General features: G+C 32.9%; 2 protein-coding genes across 2 annotated transcripts; one reads left to right on the top strand and one right to left on the bottom strand.

The window, feature by feature from the left end:
• Positions 1 to 4,697: 4,697 nt before the first annotated feature.
• Positions 4,698 to 10,185, bottom strand: LOC114263788 (cell number regulator 6). Its single transcript, XM_028204370.2, has 4 exons — positions 10,090 to 10,185; positions 9,134 to 9,248; positions 8,061 to 8,326; positions 4,698 to 4,925 (listed from the first exon to the last, which is right to left on the bottom strand). Exons 1-4 carry the CDS (start codon positions 10,183 to 10,185, stop codon positions 4,698 to 4,700), a joined length of 705 nt encoding a protein of 234 aa, XP_028060171.1.
• Positions 10,186 to 13,211: 3,026 nt separating this feature from the next.
• Positions 13,212 to 17,387, top strand: LOC114263773 (uncharacterized). Its single transcript, XM_028204360.2, has 4 exons — positions 13,212 to 13,759; positions 15,793 to 15,937; positions 16,217 to 16,310; positions 16,981 to 17,387. Exons 1-4 carry the CDS (start codon positions 13,461 to 13,463, stop codon positions 17,244 to 17,246), a joined length of 804 nt encoding a protein of 267 aa, XP_028060161.2. The 5' UTR covers positions 13,212 to 13,460; the 3' UTR covers positions 17,247 to 17,387.
• The last annotated feature ends 3,108 nt before the right edge of the window (positions 17,388 to 20,495 follow it).

Raw genomic sequence — 20,495 nt, 5'->3', positions numbered from 1 at the left:
ACAAGAGATGGGTTAAGAACTGGAATCGCTATAGTTATCCCAAACAACCATATTTTTTTCGTCTATTTTTTTAGCCAAAAAGTCAAAAAGTGCACTTATATAGTTCATCACAAACAACCCTTTAATTAATCAAGGAGGTGGTTGCTATATTCTCTCTCCCCTTAGGATGTTTGGTCCTCCAACTTAGTTACCTTCTGCCAGCCCTTATTATTGTATTACTGTTAAGTAGGCCTCTGGTAAGCTCGAATTACTGGCCGATCACTTCTCTAATCCCTTGGGGCGGGGGTTAGGTCGTGACACGACCAGTCAGTGTATTTTTTTCACAAATTTTTGTCTTAAGGTAGTCATCCGGGGGACATCCGGATGGACATTTGAGGAGACATTTGGTGGTAAAAATCAAACAGTTATGAACAGTGATTTGATGAAAGGCACATTGGTCCTCAGTTTGATGAAAGAAAAGTAAAATCCTGAATTTGATACCGATTTGATGAAACCGTTGGAGTTGAAAAAAGAGCCATTTTTTTATCAAATTCAAATTTGATGATAAGTTTGATACATCGTTGGAGATGGTTTTAAGGGTTTAAACGAGAATTTACCATTTTAGCTGATTTTTTTTTGAAAATATATATAAGAAAGTAAAAAGAGTAATGTGATAGTTTGTAGTGATTTTTGACTTTTTAATTATAAAAAATACTAGGGACCTACCTTTACGAACGTCAAATTTATCCCAAATGTGTTTGTGTGATAGAGATTGAATTGATGAAGTGTAGGATCTACACATGAAATGAATCTGAGCCATTGATTTTTTATTTTTTTTTCTAGGCAAATTCTCAATTAATAAGAGTGGAGTTGTAATATTATTGTTTAATTTTTTTCTTCACTTGCAAAGTGAGGCAAAATATGCACTTAGTTTTTCATTTTTTATTTACATCATATTTTTATTTATTTTTTATTTTTTTATGGGTAATGACATGAGAAATATAAAATATCAAAATATTTGTAAGGGTAAATTACACTTTGCCCCTTTTATGCTTTGTCACTTTTCCACTTTGGATCTTGAAATTTATTTTTTTTCACTCTGGCCCTTTATAGTTTAAGTTTTCTCCATTTACTCTGAAAAATAGCTTCTATTCAAAATTAGACAGAAAATGTCATAATAACTGTTACATAATATAAAAAATATATTATTATATTGAGGATTAAATTTGTGTAAGAGATTTGAGTTATATAAAATAAAATATTTTCATACCACGTGAATGTTAATGTGTCATGTTCTGTCTAATTTTTAACAGAAATTAGCTTCAGGAGTAAACTGGAAAAAACTTGAAACATAAAGGACCAAAATGGAAAAAAAACAAACCTTAAGGGCCAAAGTGGGAAAGTAGCTAAACATGAAAGGGGCAAAGTGTAATTTACCCTATTTCTAATCTCAATACACTTTTTATATATTTCAAAATATTTGTATACATTTCAGTACATTTTTTTTTTTTATGAAAAATTATTTTTTACTATTAAGGCAAATCTATATAGTGCTCCAACTTTTGTATTCATTGGTTAAAAACAGTAATCCTCAATACTTTTATTGAATTTTTGGAGATAAATATCATGGAGCAAAATTCTATAACCACTAAATAATCACTCCACTTTCTAGGTACTTTTTTAACACTAACATTTCCTATTTTTTTATTATAGTGAAAAAAATAAATATCACTTTAAGCTTGTGAGGGCCCATATTCAATGTATTTTTCCTCATTGATAGGAGACAAATATGTAAATTATTCCCATTATAGCGAATTAAACACTATTTATGCATGAATAATTTATTTGATAACTTTGATATAATGTGGTGTTTCTAGTTAATGACAGTCGATCCAAAAAAAAATGGCATAACAAAAAACCTACTTTTGTTAGTGTTGACATTATGAATCTATAATTTTTATTATTATTTATTATTGATAAATTATAGGACATGTGCTACTTTCCTATTCATTTGGAGATTATGAGAAATTATAAAGTATTAAACACATGTGAGGTGATGGAGAATGTGGAGGATTATGGAGTCTAAAGTGAAGGAAATGGAAGAACACGGAACATGTGAACATGGAGTAAAGTGAAAAAGTTAGAGAGACACATGGCAAGACAAGACGAGGATAGGATAATAAAGTAGTTATTAGGTAGTTTTTTCTTGCAAGTTTTTTTTTGTCTATGAATAGCCATTCATGACTACATTGTAATTAGGGGTGAGCAGCGGATATACCGATCCGCCAAAACCGACCAAACCGAACTGATCCGCCGCATTTTGGACGGATGCGTGATGATGAGCGGACGGATGCAGATTGATTTTCTCTAATCTGCCAATTTGGCGGACGGATGGCGGATTTGAGATTCCTTTGGCCGCAACCAAACCGCCAAATCGTGAGCACCCCTAATAATTTATAAGATTTTATGTTTTCAATTTGTTTAAATATTTTGTTTGTATTTTCAATTGAAAAAGAGTTCAAATATTCTGTTGAAAAAAAATTATCAAGTTGAATATATTTTTTGAATTGAAAAAAATAAACGTATTATTTATCTATATTTTTTGGTTTTTAAATTTAACTCTATAAATAATAAATAAAAAATATGATATATGCTGGTTGGCTTTTGTTTTCAAAAACATATATAGATGTAACAATATAGAGACATACAATCTCTACTACTGCTCTGTTCATGGTTTGAATTGTTATTATATTTTAAAAACCACAGATTGTAATACTTTATGTGGGTGAATCATGCTGTAATTGTAATATGTGGATGAGACATGCAGTGATTGTGATATTCTAAAGTTTCGAACTTTCTTTTTTTGGGTGAGACATACAGTGATTGTAATACTTTTTTAAGTCATTGATTGTAATACGTTTTTTTTTTTTTGAGGAAGTGCACAAGTTGAATTATCTTAAAAATTTATAAAATTTTAAACCGCCAAACCGATTCGCATCCATCCGCCAAACCGCCAAACCGCTCAATCCACATCCGCCGGATATGCGGACGGATGCGGATTGATTTTCTCCAATCCGCCAATCTAACGAACGGATGACGGATTGGAAATTCCGTGGCCGCAACCGACCCGCGCCCACCCCTAATTGTAATCATCCAACTCAAATTAAAGACAATTGATTTTTATTTTTCTTATTATTTATATTTTCTACACTTTATTTAGGCCTCGTTTGGCAACTCATTGTTTTAACCTAGAAGTCAAAAGTTACTAAAAAAATTAAAAAGCTAACAACCTATACCAAAAAGTCAACGACTCTCATTTTTCTCTGCTTTTTGTACATCTTTTTGTAAAAAAATTAAAAAAATATTCCAAATATACTAATTTTTTTACCTCATATTTTAATTAAAAAATCAAAAAGTTATTAAAATGGCATGTTCCCAAACGAGGCCTTAATAATCCGGATTGTTTAGTAAATCATCTTTCTCTGTCTCCCTCTCTTCTTTTTTTAGTTTTTCTTTTCTCTACACTTGACAATTTTGAAGTTCTCTTCATTGAGGCAAAAGAATCATCAACGTAATCACTTGATAATTGGTTTGAATTTAATCGGTAAAGATTTTTTAATCTTTATTGACACGCTAACATTTATGAAAATTTTCTTCGTAGGAAAAATAAGCAACACTTAAATAATGCGAGACAATAGATGATATATTTTCTATATTTTGCAATTATACATTTATCAAGAACACAACATATAACTGTTTAATAAATTTTCATTTCTACACATACTTGAACTTGTCGCTTCTATTTTTTTTTTCCCCCAAAAAAAGATTTAAAAAAACTGCTATTCAAATAAATTTTTTGTGAAAATGGAGAATAAAAAAAAAACCCAACAAAATAGGTCAACGAGCCCCTTTTTTTGGGGTACAGTTCATGAGCCCTTTGGAATCGTATGAGCACTCATTATTGTTTTGGTTTCAATTTTTTAAATTTAATTTTTTGAAAATTAAAATTTTTATTTTTCGTATTTTTTTTATTTTTAGTGAATATTTTTAAAATTTTAAATAATTTTTTTTTATTTTTTAAAATGTACTTTATTTAGATGTATTTACAAAGTAAAATATTTGTAAAAAAATATTTTAAAAAATTAATAAATAAACAAAATACGGAAAATGTACTGATTTATTTATTATTTTTTATTATGTTTAGTGAATTTTTAAAAGATTTTTTTCACAAATATTATGCTTTTAGAGTATATTTATGTTAGGTGTATTTAAAAATTAAAAAAAAATGCTTAAAATATTAAAAAAAAATTCAGTAAAAAAAAAATACAAAAAACAAAAAAAATAAAATTTTCTAAAAAGTGAATTTTGAAAATCAAAACCAAACAGAGTGAATATTTTTGAACCAACATAGATGCTCAAAAATAAAAATCGAAAAAAGGAATAGCCTTATAATTATGAAATGCGCTCATTCATGTGGATCTCAACACAAAAACATAACATAAATGACAATCTAAACTCCAATATATGTGACTTAATCCGTTATGTAATTGAAAATTTGGCAACAACATCTTACCACTTGAAAACATTTGTTTGATCAAATAAACATTGTTATCAGTTTTGACAAATGAATTTTCCACTCTCATGAAAGTAAACATCCAAAGTTTTGAATGAATTAATCCAAATTAAATTTCTTTAGCCTCTCTAACAGATGACAGTTTCTAGATAGGTTGGAGCTCCAAGTTAGTATGTCCAGTGCCATTTTCGGAGGAAGATGGAGACTCCTTGGTCTGATTGGCGGCATTCATCTCTTGTACTGGCGGAGGGTTCACAATAGTTTCTATAGCAGCAGTGTTATCAGTTAGATGTCCTTTCATCTCTCGGTGCTCTTGACACACAGCACACCAATGCAAACAACAGTGCACCATGCATGGGTCACATGGAGAGTCCTGCAAAGCAGAAACACCAACAGAAGTCAGCACAATGAGTTGAAACTTTGTTGAGGAGCATGGCACGATCAAAGATCTTCCAGGTGCCAAAACAATTACTTGTGCGTCGTGCGATAGCCCATAAACTCAAGTCTCTGAACAATTTTCTTGAGTATATATGTTTGGGAGCATTTGTTGAAAAAATATAAGGTAATTGTTTGTTTGAAGAGATGCACAATCCAGATGTTACAATAATATATAGAGAAAGAGAGAGAGAATAAAATGTGTATATGAATGTTATATTGATATATTCGGTATATTGATGTTGTATTGAATGTTCAGTTAAGCTCACTCCTTTTTAGAGGAGAGGCAGAACAAAAGGAACCTTACAAACCGAAAGAATCGAAAGCAGAAGCACAAACCAAACAACATTATTAAAGGTACATTATTAAAGGTTTGACAGCCAATATATATACTTACTAATAGCCTTCTTCAAACTCAAGGAGGATAGGCACAAATCAACTTGAGTTTGGAAAGAGTAACAAAACAGGAAAATAAACTAATACATAAAATAAAATAGGATAAGAGACATTGTATGGTTGTCTCAGACCATTGGTGAAGACACTATATGGTCGTGTCAGACCGTTGTAGCAGCTAACCGGAATCAATGTCGGGACAATTTACGAGGTCATGCCGGACGAATGTAGAAGTTAACCGGAATCAATATTGAGACAGTTTACGGGGTCATGTCGGACCGATGTAGAGGACACTGTGTGGTCGTATCAGACCGTGGTAGAAACTTTGGTGGTGCACCAAGGGGGCGACTTAAGGAGTGTGCCATGGGGTGGCTTGGGTGGTTCGCATGGTGGCTTGGGTGGTTCGCATGGTGTGTAACCATGCTCACCATGATATATGTAGAATGCCCCCCCTCAAACTCAAATAGGTTTGAAGATAGAAACCTATTGGAGGTTGAAACAAAAGGATTGATAAAGTGGAGCGAAACGACTCAACACAGAGTGGAGATGTTAAATAAAATGGTAGAAATGTTGTTTTTTTTTTTTTGGTGGAATAAAAAAAATAATAATAAGATAATGGAAAAAGGGATGATACTCACCAACTGAGATGGATAATAATGAAATATTGATGGAAAAAAAAGATAGAAAAAATAAAATAAAATAAAAGGAAGGTTGCGGGAACAGGAATCTGGAAAAGTTCACCAACGGAGTGTTAAAATAAGGAAATCTCGAGAGAGAAAAAGGATGATTGATTTTTTTTTAATGAAAAAAGGAAGATAAAATAAAATAAATAAAGTTGGGGGTAGTGGGATCAGACTGCGGGTTCCTGAAGCCGTGGGTTGAAACTAATAATGATGTGAGGGTGAAAAAGGTTGATAAAAGGGGTCAAAGAGCACATGGATTATGGATTCTGAGTTTGTGCATAACAATAATAATAATAAAATGAATGAGTGGAGAGAGGGTTTTATGTTTAAATAAAAGAAGAGTGGGTGGATAATATTAAAATAAAAAGAAATGAAAAGAGGGGGACAAAAGTTGGTGTCTGGGTGTGATTTGAGAGAAGATGCTGCCTGTTGCCTTTGAGAGAGAGAGCTTCGTTGATATTACCGTAGACCAGAGATGAGAGACATGTTCAGAATGTGAATAAGGTTGAAACTGCTGTCCGAATTACCCATATCCTCTTCGCTGCACAGAAGAGAGATCCCAACTAGCGAACAAGATCAAGGCTCTAAGCCGGTTGAAAGCAAAACTGTTGGTGATAGCAGAGAGAGGTCTGGGTTTGGACGGCCAAGGTGAGTATCTGAGTAATACGTCCCATCAGATCTGGATGGAATGCTCCATTATGATGTTCTTTGATAATGTTCAGAGTGCTCACACCTCACAATGGCTGAAGAGAAGCACCACCACCAGCTATGGTGTGGCGTTGAAGAAGTGACCACATATGGTGAGACCACCAACGCCTATGGAAGCGGTGGTGGAGTGAGTAAGTATAGTGAGAGTACTGGTGTTTATGGAACTACATCACCTCGTTTTTCTGAGGAAACCCTTGATTATGAGAAAAAGATTAAGCAACACAAGCACCGTGAGCAGCGTGGTGAGCTTGGTGCTGTTGCTGCTAGCACGTTTACCTTGTATAAGAAGCATCAGTCAAAGAAAGACCCAGAGCATGCCCACAAGCATAAGATAGAGGAAAAGATAGCAGCTAAGGCTGCAGTTGGATTGGTGGGTATGCATTCCGTGAGCATTATGAGAAGAAAAATGCCAAAGAAGAAGAGTTTCTGGTATGTGTTGAAAACTCCAGCGGGCAGCGAAGGTAAGGTTGCCGGCCGGCTGCCCGCCGGAGAGAAAAAATATAGGTCTAAATCTTATGGCTCTGATACCATGTTACAATAATATATAGAGAAAGAGAGAGAGAATAAAATATGTATATGAATGTTATATTGATATATTCGGTATATTGATCTTGTATTGAATGTTCAGTTGAGCTCACTCCTTTTTAGAGGAGAGGGAGAACAAAAGGAACCTTACAAACCGAAAGAATCGAAAGCAGAAGCACAAACCAAACAACATTATTAAAGGTACATTATTAAAGGTTTGACAGCTAATATATATACTTACTAATACCAGACAAGCGCAAGACTAGACAAATAGATGCAACAACCATTATAGTTATTCTAGTCTAGTCGAGGCATCTGAAATAATTGATGGAGTTTAGTGATGAAAAAACGAAATAAAAAAATGTGAGCACGGGGATAAATAGTATGAACTTTTATTCACGCACTGGATCTCTAGATGTAGGTCCATTAAATTCAAGATCTATTATTTTTCAAATAAATAAAAATATGACATATATTATTACAGATAAGCTTATCCAGAGCAACATGATTCAAGATTCAACAATTGTCAGGTTCGTTTTAAGGATCCTTCCCTCTCCCCCCTATGCCAAGTATTCTTTCCTTCCCCAATGATTTTTTTTTTTGGGTATAAACTTGAACATATGTAAGCAACAAGTGATCAATGCATGAACATTTTTTAGCAACAAGTGATCAATCATATATAATGGACTGAAGCAAGGAAAATTCATTTTCAATATGCCATTATTTTACGAGTAATAATCCTTTAATAATGCAATTCAAATCACCTTTAGATGATACTTTTTTTGCAATGATTGCCGAGCCATGCTGGTATAGATTCCACACATCCACCAAGCAAAGAACAGACCCTCATAAATGAGAAATAATGTCTGTGGATCAATGCCATTAAGAACTGATGTCAATGCAGCAAATGTCATACCACCTTCGACACATATAATATGACCAACACAGGCAGCCCTCTGAGAGATATCAGCATTCAAGTTTTCAACGTTACGTCCAAATAAGACACATGGGCAGAATAGTCCAGTCAAGCCTATAAGATGAACAAATGATTCAAAAATAAACAAGGATCTCAGTAATGCAAAACACAAAATACATTCAGACATCCTCATCCAAAGAAGAAGCAATTATTCTGTGTAAATTTAAATGTATATATAATGCATTTTATTTTTCATATTAACTGAGCATCAAATTCTAGAAAAAATTGTACCGTTAATTTCGTATGCCAGTCCGTGACACTATTGCTATTATGCCATGTAGATCACTTTTATTTGTTTCTATCTTGTATAATTATTCTAAACATGTACAATCCTAGTTAGACATGAGCTCTATTTAACAAAGGATGCGGAAATTAAACCAACTAGGCCTATCCTAATTGGTCATCATGCCTTCTTTAAGGCTTAGTCGTTGTATTGATTGGGGGATTTGAAGATGGATTTGGAAAGAGAAATGAAAAATGTAGGTGAAATGTGAATAAAGCATACCTATATTTCACCTAGTTTCACACACCTTTTTCATTTCCCTTTCTAAATCCCTCTTCAAATCCTCCAACCAAACACAGCATAAAGAGGTCATGGGTTCAATTCCCCTTAAGAAAGTTGAATTAAAGGAGTGCAAGCACTTAGGTGCTTTGTCAAGGATGGGGATATTTTCTCCTATATGTGCTAATTTATTAACTAACAACTAACATTTGCTGATAAAAAAAAAAATCCCGAAATTAGATTTTTAATTAAAGAAAAATGGGTGAACTTCCCCTCCCCCGCTCTATACACGACTTGACAACATAATGTGAAAACTTGAATGCTACTAGCTAAAAAGTTGAAGTAGATAGAACACTTACAACTGTCGGTATCTTCAGTACACCCAAAAATTCCAGTTGACCAATCTTCGTCAGCCGGGGGTTGATAGGTTGGAGGAAGTGTTTGTCCACATTCTTGACATCTACGAGCAGTCAACTATTGAACATAACAATCAACAATGAAAACAAACAAATGCAAAATATTATATTTATATTCTAAGTAATAAAAAAATAATAAATAAATAAACACATTGTAATTTGATAACTAATGACTCAATGACAAATATATCCACTCTTTGCATGATTAGTGGAAGTGGAAAAGGTCAAAAAGACTAAATTCAGATCTCCAGTAATATCAGTAACACCTCTACAAAGTTGATGAAGACATTTTAGTTAATAACTACCATCATCAGGTCAATCTCTAAACATGTATGAAGCCATACAATTCACATGCATCTACAATGCAAATTTAATGGAAAGTAAAGCAATCACCTAAAATCACCTACTTATAATATCAATTCTCGTAGCCACAAAATCATGGTCATCATTTCTACCTTTCACCTTGCAGAAAAATGGTTATGACATTACATCAATTATGAATCCTTATTCAATTGCATAAAACAACATCTTATCAATCCATGCTACCAAATGAAAAAAAGCCATCAAACAGACATAGTGACCAGCATACATGCATGCAAATATATTAAAACATACATACTTATCTCCTTAGGGTCTAGTAACGAAATTGAGATTTGAAAAAGCAATTTTCTAAAATCACTTGCCTCATAAAAACTCATGCCATCATCAAGTCCATCATCATCAATCATCATATATACATATATATAAGGATACATAAACATTATATGAAGTGAACAAGTCAGTTATATTGGTTCGGCGATGAAGAAAAGAGGAAATAAAAACTGATGAAAACAGAAACATTGGAGAATTTTGGAAACTCATGAAAACAAAGAGAAGATTAAAAGAGTAGACGGGCAAACCTGAGCAACATCAATGGGTTGATAGAGCTCTCCTGGCGTGATACTCTGCAATGACGCTTGGTCCGGGGTTAGCTTCACGTAAGTCCCTTCGGCCATATCTGATCAAACTCTCAGATGTCATCAAAATAACCAAAACAAATATATGTGTGTATATATATGTGTAGAGATACAGAACCATACAAGTAGAGAGAGAGAGAGCGCTAAAGTGGGGGAAGCATTGTCCAAAAATGGAGGAGGGTTGGAATGGAATGGAAGAAAGAGCGATTGAATTTGGAGGGTTCTCTCTCTCTGGCTATCTGCTAAGAAAGCGAGAGAGAAAAAAGATACTCTGAGGTGTCATCAGCACCGACCATCATTTTATTTACTCAAAAATTGCCAAAATACCCTCGAGTAATCTTTAGGGGTGCAACTTGGGCGGGCTCAACCCGAGCAACCCGAACCCAGCCTGATTTTTTTTAGAGCTTGGACAAGATATTTTCAAATTCAATATGGGCTTGGGGTAAAAATTCAAAGGCCTGAATTAAATTTGGATGGACTTGGACAAAGATATCAAACAACTCGAGCAATCCGAAACTTGAATTATACATATATAGATATATAAAAATATTAAATATATATATAAATTATTAACCATTACATAATATTAAAATAATTTTGATTAGTAAATCATATTGAATAAATATTATATTTACAAATAACATAAAATCTTACTCTTTTTTTTTTATTTATATATATTCACTCATAAATTGTAAAGACTACTATAGCGGTATCTCTCTTATATTATATAAATTATTTGTTTTGATGGTATTAATAATTTCCTATATATATATATATAAAATATAAATAGAGTCAAATTTTAATAATTTAATAATGTAGCTGCAAAAAAAAAAAATACAATTCGGACAATTTGACCAACTCTGGCAATTCAGGTTTAACTCGGATCGGGCTTGGACAGGCAACGTCGGGTTACAATTCGGGCTTGGGCGGGTCTGGATAGATCTCAACACAACTTGGATTAGGCTTGGACAATTTTCCAACCTGACTGAACCCGTCCGAATTGTACGCCTAGTAATCTTGGTTAATTTTCACACCTCATTGTGCTATTTTGCTTGAATCCGTTTTTCTGAAAATTGTGCGTTTTTATTTATTTATTTATTTTAATATTTTAAATATTTATTTTAATTTTTAAATATATTTAATATAAATATATTGAAAAAAAGTAAAATATTTATAATTTTTTTTAAAAATTCATTAAATACCAAGAATATAAAAATATATATAAAAAATCGCTATATTTTCATATTTTTGTGTATTTATTAAATTTTTTAAATATTTTTTTACAAATATTTTATTTTTTAGATATATTTTGGTGAGGTGCATCTAAATAGTAAAAAAATTGTTTAAAATATTTAAAAAATTGCTTAAAATAAAAAAATAGTAAAAACAATAACTCAATTTAAAAAAAAAAATTGAGTTCAAAAATTGAAACCAAACAATTGTTTTCAAATTTTTATTTTTTTTCCCCCCCTCATATGATTCACTTGCTAAATTTGTTTTTAAATTTTTTTGACATGATAAGGTAGTGTTTGGTTTAATTTTTAAATCAATGTTTGGATTGAAAAATCAAAAAATATGTTTGGTTTACTATTTTTTTAAATTATTTTTTCTTGCTCCTCTCTCATTCTCTCTATTTTTTTTACATATCAATCAATTATTTTTTCTCTCTTCTCTCTCATTGGCTCACATTCTACGCATTAATTAATTATTTTTTCTCTCACATCCATCTATTTAACTAAAAGAAAAAAAAAACTTACAAATCATTCTAAAATTATTTTCAAAACTCATAATAAAATAAGTTTTTAATTTTCAAAACTCTTTTCAAATACAACTCAAAACTCTTTTCAAATACAACTCAAAACTCTTTTTAGAAACTAAACCATACGGAGCCTAAATGTTTTCAAAATTTTCATTATTTTATTTTTAGAAAAAAGAAAGAAGAAAAAAAAAGGCCAAAAATGTAAGCTAACTTTGAATACCACCTTGCTTGTTTTCACTTTTCAAAAAACACTTTTCAAAAAATTCTACTTTCTTATTTTTCGTATTTTTTTGTTTTTACTGAATTTTTTTTAATATTTTAAGCAATTTTTTTTTACTTTTTAGACACACCTAACATAAATACCCTTAAAAAGTAAAAAAATTGTAAAAAAAATCTTTTAAAAATTCACTAAATACCAAAAATATAAAAAAATACAAGAATTCAATACATTTTTTTTAATATTTTTATGTATTTATTAATTTTTTAAAATATTTTTTCACAAATTTTTTACTTTTTTAGATACATCTAAGTAAGGTGCATTTAAAAAAATAAAAAAATATTTAAAATTTAAAAAATATTCACTAAAAATAAAAAAACACGAAAACCAAAAAAATCAATTTTCAAAAAACTTAATACAAAAAATTCAAACCAAACACACTATTGTTTGTATCACTGACCATGTTTGTTGTAGTTAAATTTTTTATTTTTTTTATTATAACCTATTTTAATTTGAGATTTTGTGTTAGATTGTTTGGTATACTTTCTAATTATAATTTAACAAGCAAAAATAATTTAAATAAATTAGAAAAAATTGATTATTTAAAAGTTAAAAGAGAAGTGTTTTGATTTCTACTTTTTGATTATTAATTTTTAATTTACAATAAATTACACAAAATAAGTCAATTAATGCAGACATTTTCTTGTGTAATATATCATATATTGAAAATTTATAAATCCACGTGGATGACAAATGAGTTAAGTTTTATGATACTTGAGCTCAACTGAAAAAATAATTCAGTTTGAACTCGAGTTCAAATTCTCTACCCAACCGGTTAATAATAGCTAAACTTGGTTTGATAATAAAACTAATCAACCTATTAAACATTATTATTATTATTTTAATAAAAAAAACCTAAGACTTATTTTGACAAATTGATTAAAAGTTAAATTTTTAATTTTTTAACTTTTTAAAATCATATTACCTTTTAATTTTTTACATATTTAAAAAATAAAATAAAAAAATCAACTTTAACCAACATCTCAAAATACCTTAAATTATGAATTTTTTTTTTTTTTATTCATTTAAATTATGAAACTCAACTATTCACATGAGTGCCTCTTGTCTGTCACACGCCACGCTATGATAGTATAATTGATTATTTTTAACACTACGTGTCCTTATCTCAAACACTAATATCTACTCTTATGAATTATTATTATTATTTTTTCAAATTCCAAAAAGATTTGCAAAAAATCTTCCATTTCTATCCATATATGTATGCATAAATCTTTAGGAGAGAGCAGAAGTTTATCATTAAATTAAAGAGGAAGAAGCATGGGAGGAGGAGCCATGGCAACACCACCAGTTGGGGCGATGATTGGTGGCGGAGGAGTGCCCTCCGACCACCACACCATCCAAAGACCAACCACCACTAACCTCCACTCTCACCTCCCTTCTTCTTCTTCTTCTTCACATCTCAATCAGCCACTCTCATCATCTACAAGATTTGAGCCTATGGATGGAAGAGATGATCATAAAACCACGATTCGCACTCACTCTTCTCACTATGGCTCTGTTTTCGGGTCTGTCCCTTCTCGGACTGAAGTCCAGAAAGCCATATCTGATCTTCAAAGGTAATTTTTTTTTTTTTTTTTTTTTTTTGTTTACCATAATTTTGTTTGTTTTCTCACCTTCTGATTTTTTTGTTTTTCATCCTTCAGAAAGTCTAAACCCCAAAATTCTAAATTAGCTCAATTAGGATGCATGTATCTAATCTTGATAGTAGAGAGCAAAAATAAAGCATATGATGTGATAGTTTTTCTCACCCACTTGACTGGCTACACTGATTTAATTACGAAATTTGGATGATTTAAATAAAATGAAATTAGAAAATTGCGAGAAAAATTTAAATTTGAGCAAAGTTAAAAAGAGACTAATTGATGGGTTGGGCTTCATTAAAATAATAAGCAAATCATTGCATCATCCTTGACCTCCTGGTTAGTTGGGCTTGAAGCATATCTCAGTTCTATTTCTTCGTGAATTAAACTCTGTTTTAGTACATATAATGTGTTTCAGTGTTACATTTTTTTCTTAATGGTTCACACATATCCAATTTTTGGACAAATAAATGATTTTCTGTTTTCAAAATTCTATCCCATTGTCTTGGGCTGGGTTTGGTGGACGGATTTGGAAAGGGAAAGAAAAAAAGAAAAAAAGAAAAGACAGGTGAAATGTGAATTTTTATCCCTACATTTTACCTAGTTTCACCTACCTTTTCCTTTCCCTTTCCAAATCTCTCTCCAAATCTTTGAACCAAACACGCCTCAATATATTTCTCAATGGCAAAATAAATATATCAAAATTCTTATGTTTTTGGATCCGCATAACATCCTATGAGATCGTGCGTATTCAGGGTAAAAGAAAAAGAATTTTTGGGCATAGAATAGAAGATCCTCAACCGAACTTTTGTAGAATATTGGCTCAAATTCTCCATGTGGATGGAAGCTGACGGGAGAAGGTGAGCTGCAGATTTCAGCCAAGCTACTCCGTTGGTAGGGTAGCTGCTATAACTCTTGTTGGTGGCTGCCATCAATGTTGTTGGTGGCTTGTCAATAGGCTTGTTGCTGACTTTGGCTCTCCCATTTGTGTATAAACAGGGACATTGGAATGTATGAGTGAACAACGAAGAGCGAGCAAGTAGCAGAGAGATGTAGAATTTAGAGAGAGAGATAGAGTGAGAGATGTGAGGCTGAGAGTTGAGTTGAGATAGAGTGTTGCCTCCTCCTCCTCTAGATCACAACCTCCTCCATTGTTTGTATTGTTTTGTAGTCTTTGAAATATAGTGTATCTCGCCACTCAATGGATGTAAGTGCATTGTTGAATCATGTAAATCTTGTGCGTGTTTGATGGTGTTCATTTCTGGTCCATGGGCACAACAAATTTTCTATACCATTCCTTGTCAATTTGTCATACTAAAAGAGTACGTAACGGGTCCGGATTTTTTGGGTTTCGTGCACAAATTCTTGATTTTAAACTTAACCATTTTAGTGATATAACTTCATACTTTACTCTAACGCTAAGGTCATGTTTGATTAGGGGTTTGGGAGGGAGGATTGGATTACCAATCCGTGGAGCTCACTTCACCCATGTTTGTATCCAACAAAATGTCATGGGATTAGCAATCCCATGAGAGTATGAATCCCCTCCCATGGTGGGATTAGCATTCCCATGGAAGGGTTGGGATTGCTAATCCCTTCACACATATTGATGGTTAAATTACCACTTTGCCCTCTACTTTACAAAACCAACAAAGTTATATTTTATGTGAGAAGGGTTTTAGGTAATTTTGTAGATTTAATCTTAACTAACTAATACCCACCACATTAGTACACAAACACACTTTGTCTTACATGTCTAACCTAATACCACTACACTAATAATCTTCTCATTCAATTCCACCGTATTTATAATTTCATTCAACCTAATTCGCCAAGCGAACAAGGCCTAACAGTTTTGACCTACCTACTTATCCTACTCTATCAATGTTCTTCCAGACATTTTTTTTAATTAAAATTGAGTTGATACAAATACAATCAAGTCGGATAATTTTGTCATCCCTTATGCATTGCTGACCATAATGTCAATGCCATCCTTAATTTATACATAGGTTCATGCTTGGGTTTTGTTCACCTGAATATGAGTGGCTTCATCAGATATTGCACCTTTACGATCCAAGAATGCTGAAATCTCTCGGCTATTATGGAAGAGTTGATGATGCTTTTCGCTTGCTGCAATCAGAGCCCTCTGTTCAGGTGCCCCCTTTTACTCTCTTTAACACTCTGAATCATGAGGTCAGAAAAGAAGAGAGAAGAAAAATAGGCAATGCACAAATACACTTGGATGATTTGGTGATAATGAGACTTAGATCATCAATTATCCTAAATGCTTGAGCCCTTAAAAAGTAGGCAAACAATGAGTACGGGGGTGTTTTGTACTTTCTCACAAACTGCCATTTAATTCATGTGTCTATATACAATATATTCTCACAGTTTCTTGATCTGAGGAGTTCATTTGTGTGTTTCTGCATGTAGAGAATGGTGACTTCTATATCATCTGACAAAGCAGTGTGGGATGCTATATTGAACAACGAGGCAGTTCAGAATCTCCAGAAGTCACTCTACACAGGTTTACCTAAAATAAAATCGATTGATTTCGTTATTTATAATGACTGTTTATGCATGTACATTTATATCTCCAATTGACTCACATAGGTGAGCCGATACCAAATGATGCGAATCCTTGGGTGGAACTCACCCTTCAAAAATGGCTTGCAAGGAGAGTGCCCAAGAGGTTTATATGCACATGGCCAAGGCCTTTGTTAACTGATGTGAGATTCACAATGTCGTGACATATACATAGCACAGTAGGCCAAGATTACAAGTTTGTTGTTACATGGATTGTTAGTTGTTCTTGTTCTCTACGGGTAATGACATGTTGTAATTGAATAGGAAAAGAACTACTGGAATAAGACGCACTTCTCGAATCTAAAATCTTTTTATTCCAGCTGTAAAGTACTGCTACAATGATTGAACGGCATTCTTGATTCCACAACACAAGCTTTCTTCACACAGTCAAATTAGTTGAGACTTGGCAAGAAGAGATATATGACTTATTTCCAATTTTGGCAACTAGGAAAAAAGTCAGCTTATTAGCTTATTTGGGTCACATTACCTCTCTACTTTTTTACACTTTTTTTCCTACTTCCCAAAATAGGCAGACCTCTTTCATTTCCTTTCATTTGCTCAAATCTTGCACTGTAACATTCTCTTACCTCCTTATATATTGATTCATGCAGCTAAAGAGGAAAGGCCTCCGAGCTCTAGTGTAGAATCAGACTTGGCTACACTGCTGGTAAACTGGATTTTGGACATAACGAAGGCAATAGTTCTGGAAATCATTGAGAAGTTCAGCTCACTTGTGAACAAGATATTTCAACTTCCCGAGAAGAAAGAAATCAATGCAGAAATCACAGATCAATTGGATGACAAACTCATATCCTCATTGCTTCTCTCCATTCTGATCCTTCTGATCGTGGTTGTAACTCGTGCCCACGGGGCTTAGTTCATAGTTTCAGAGTGCATTCTCCATTGAATCATAAAAACAGGTGACAGTTACTGTATATTCAGTGGCAAGGCTTGATAACAAAGATCACAACATACAATTTAGTAATAATGGCAATATATTGAGATGCAATTCCAGTAATTGTATTACTGTGTTACTAACTATTCTGATAGTTCAAATGGTTAGTTTATTCTATAAGCCAGTGGAACAACTCCCTCCAAGCACCAGGCCTTCAGAGCCTTTCGGGACCAGGTTTTGACATAGTTTGTGAGCCTGTCTATTGCACTGAAATTTCAGATTTATATTTATATTATCATATATATGACATAAAAGTTATTTATTTATTTATTTTTAGGATTATTTACACAGACTGCTATATTATTCAGAAGTATCATTTTAACTCTCTAAATTTTAAAAGCGTACAAATGAATTTCTTAAACTATTGAGAAGTATCATTTTGTCATCCTAAACTGTAAAAATATACAAATAGACTCCTTAAACTATTGGTGTTTTACTTTGACTACTTCAGTTAACGGTCCAATATGTATGTTTTTATAGTTTAGAGAGTGAAGCGATATTTTTCAATAATGTAGGGGGTTTATTGTACGTTTTTATTATTGAGGGGGTCAAAATAATACTTCTCAATAGTTTAAGGTGTCTTAATATAAATAACCCTTATTTTTACGAACAATTATAATTAAAAACAAATTGACCCTAAACCCATCAATTCATATTGAGGTCAACTGCCAGATTGGACTAAAATCATTTCAAGTAGAAGTATCAAATTCTGTCCAGCAAAGGAACACAAATAATTAAGAGTGGTGATTCATCCCACTAATTTTTAGATCATTAATAGCTCTAATGAGCTTAAAAAAAAAAAAAAAAAACAAACTCAAGCCAAAACATCACATCACTTTGGTGGGGTCACTGTGTCACATCATGCTCTAGAGCTCCCAATTTAGTGCTCTAAAACATTATTCAATAATTAAATAAGAAAGAACCCCTTAGTTTACTAATGAATTAAGATTCTACTACAATTATAATTTATTTACTAAAAAACAAAATTCACATAATCAAAAACAAATTCCATATTTGGAAGAAATGAGCGTCTCTGTTCCAAAAAAAAGAGAAAGAAATGATTGTCATTTTTTTTTTTTTTCCTGTTGAGCAGAATGCCCGAAGAAGTGACTTAGAAAGTTTTAGTATGCCTATCATTTTAAATGTTATGGTAACGTCGATTTATTTATTTATTTATTTTTCCAGGTAACATGAGCAAGACAACATTCCCCATTTAAATTGTATGAAAACCAGAGTTTGATTCAAAGGCTTCGCCAAACTTTTTTATGCACTTCCCGTTTGCAAGGGTGGGATATTTGCCTCCACTAATTTGGTCTCAAAATGGGCACTGTAAATCAAAAGGTATAATAACGCAGCGGATAAAATATCAGAATCATACCTTGTAGCGAAGAACCTCATGGGTAAATCACGTGCTTCCAAACTCTGAATAACGAACCCATCAGTGGAGTGTTACTACAAAATGAGTATCACTCACATAAGTCACAGTGCAAAATGACTTGATCGTTATTTTATGGGAGAGAGTCAGAGAGAGAGAGTATGGGAAAAATGGTTATGAGTAAAAACCACATAACGTATATCTCATATACGTATCTGATTTATTAAATATATTATATATAAAATATATAATCAGATGTAACAACCAATATCTATCTATCCATCTATCCATATCTATTGATATGATAGATATAGATATCCTGAATGGTTATCCAAATAAGTTTTGAATTCAAATTCAAACTTACATGGATAAGGTTCAAAAGGTTCAGGTTCAAAAGGTTCAAAGGGTCATGCCACATGGGCGCCCAATTTCTAACATCTTCCACTCGCACATGAGTTGGCATGACACTGCCACATCTCTATCTCAATCTTCCCAAAAAAGAACAATTTCATACTAGCCAATGCACCGTGCGACTGCTGAGAACACCTGCATGTGGGAGCTCTATACTAGAAACTCAAAATGAGCCAGCATAGAGACATCAACCCAAAAAGAACAGAAATAGTGTCTCATATACCCCAGACCCATCTAATTACACCGGTCCAAAAAACATCTCTAATCCCTCAAAAGAGTATGTTTGACCCTCTCAATTCTTGCAATATATTCACACTCAATCTGCTTCTCACGCAGAGCGATGTGAGTTGCCGGCAGTGAATATACAACAGTAGTGTAATACTAGATGATCTTCTCTTTGCCCTCATGCCATTTAGTTTAGGATTGACCGCTTTTCCAGTGATGTCCCTTAAGGCCGAATCATACATGACCGCAGGCAACATACCAAAGTAGCAGAACATCAACCCTTTACCTTATGACATAGTCAAAAGTCACAAAAGGGTACATAAATGAAAGTCATATCAATAATGACACGTAAGACTCACATGGTGAGGAAATAAGGATCCATTCTCTCACCTCATTACTCAGTTGCCAAGCATATATAGTATGAATACATGTTACGGTGGAGTAACTCTTCCAAAAGAGTGACGTCATCCTCGATACACCATACAGATATAAGTCTAGTCGCTTTCTAGCGCCTAACCCGAATTCTCTATTTGCTCGCCTTCTAGGCGCCAAATGAGATCTCGCATCTGGCTAATCATAACAGGCACAATATGGAAAGTGGGTGCTAACATCCATGTTTGGTCCTTAACACGACCTCATCTTGGTTGTAACCAAGGCGACATGCATAGTGGATTATTTAAGCCTCTCTTGGCTCCAAATAAAAATAAATCACTAGTCTCATCCTTGCTCGCTCCCAAGCGCCAATGGCGATTGCTCGTGTAAGTGAGCCAATCTTGCCTGCTGACATCATCATCTGCTAATCATTATGACATAAACCATAATAGTGTCAACATCCCATCATCTCAAAATAAGTGATCGATTTAAAAAAAAATGACCACAGCTTGCGCAATTATAGATTCCAAACATAATAAGCCTTGTCAGCACCTCTTGCGATAAGTATATACAACGGAATCCACCATGTGCACCTCACATGAAGTAATTTAAGATCACTATCTCTTGCGCAATAACCTCTCTAAAGATATTTTGGTGACCAATTTGCGTTCATTCTTAATGCGCCCAACTAGCACAGATGCGCCCAACTAGCACATTGAATCTTACAAGGAGCAAATTAATATACTACTAGTAAAACATTTTATCCACAGTCTAATGAGTAAGGTCAA

This window comes from Camellia sinensis, chromosome 5 (genome assembly GCF_055761805.1).
Source record: "Camellia sinensis isolate YWXY chromosome 5, ASM5576180v1, whole genome shotgun sequence".
Classification (NCBI taxonomy): Eukaryota; Viridiplantae; Streptophyta; class Magnoliopsida; order Ericales; family Theaceae; genus Camellia; species Camellia sinensis.
The sequence above is the reverse complement of the archived record's forward strand: the minus strand, read 5'-3'. Positions and strand labels throughout refer to the sequence as shown.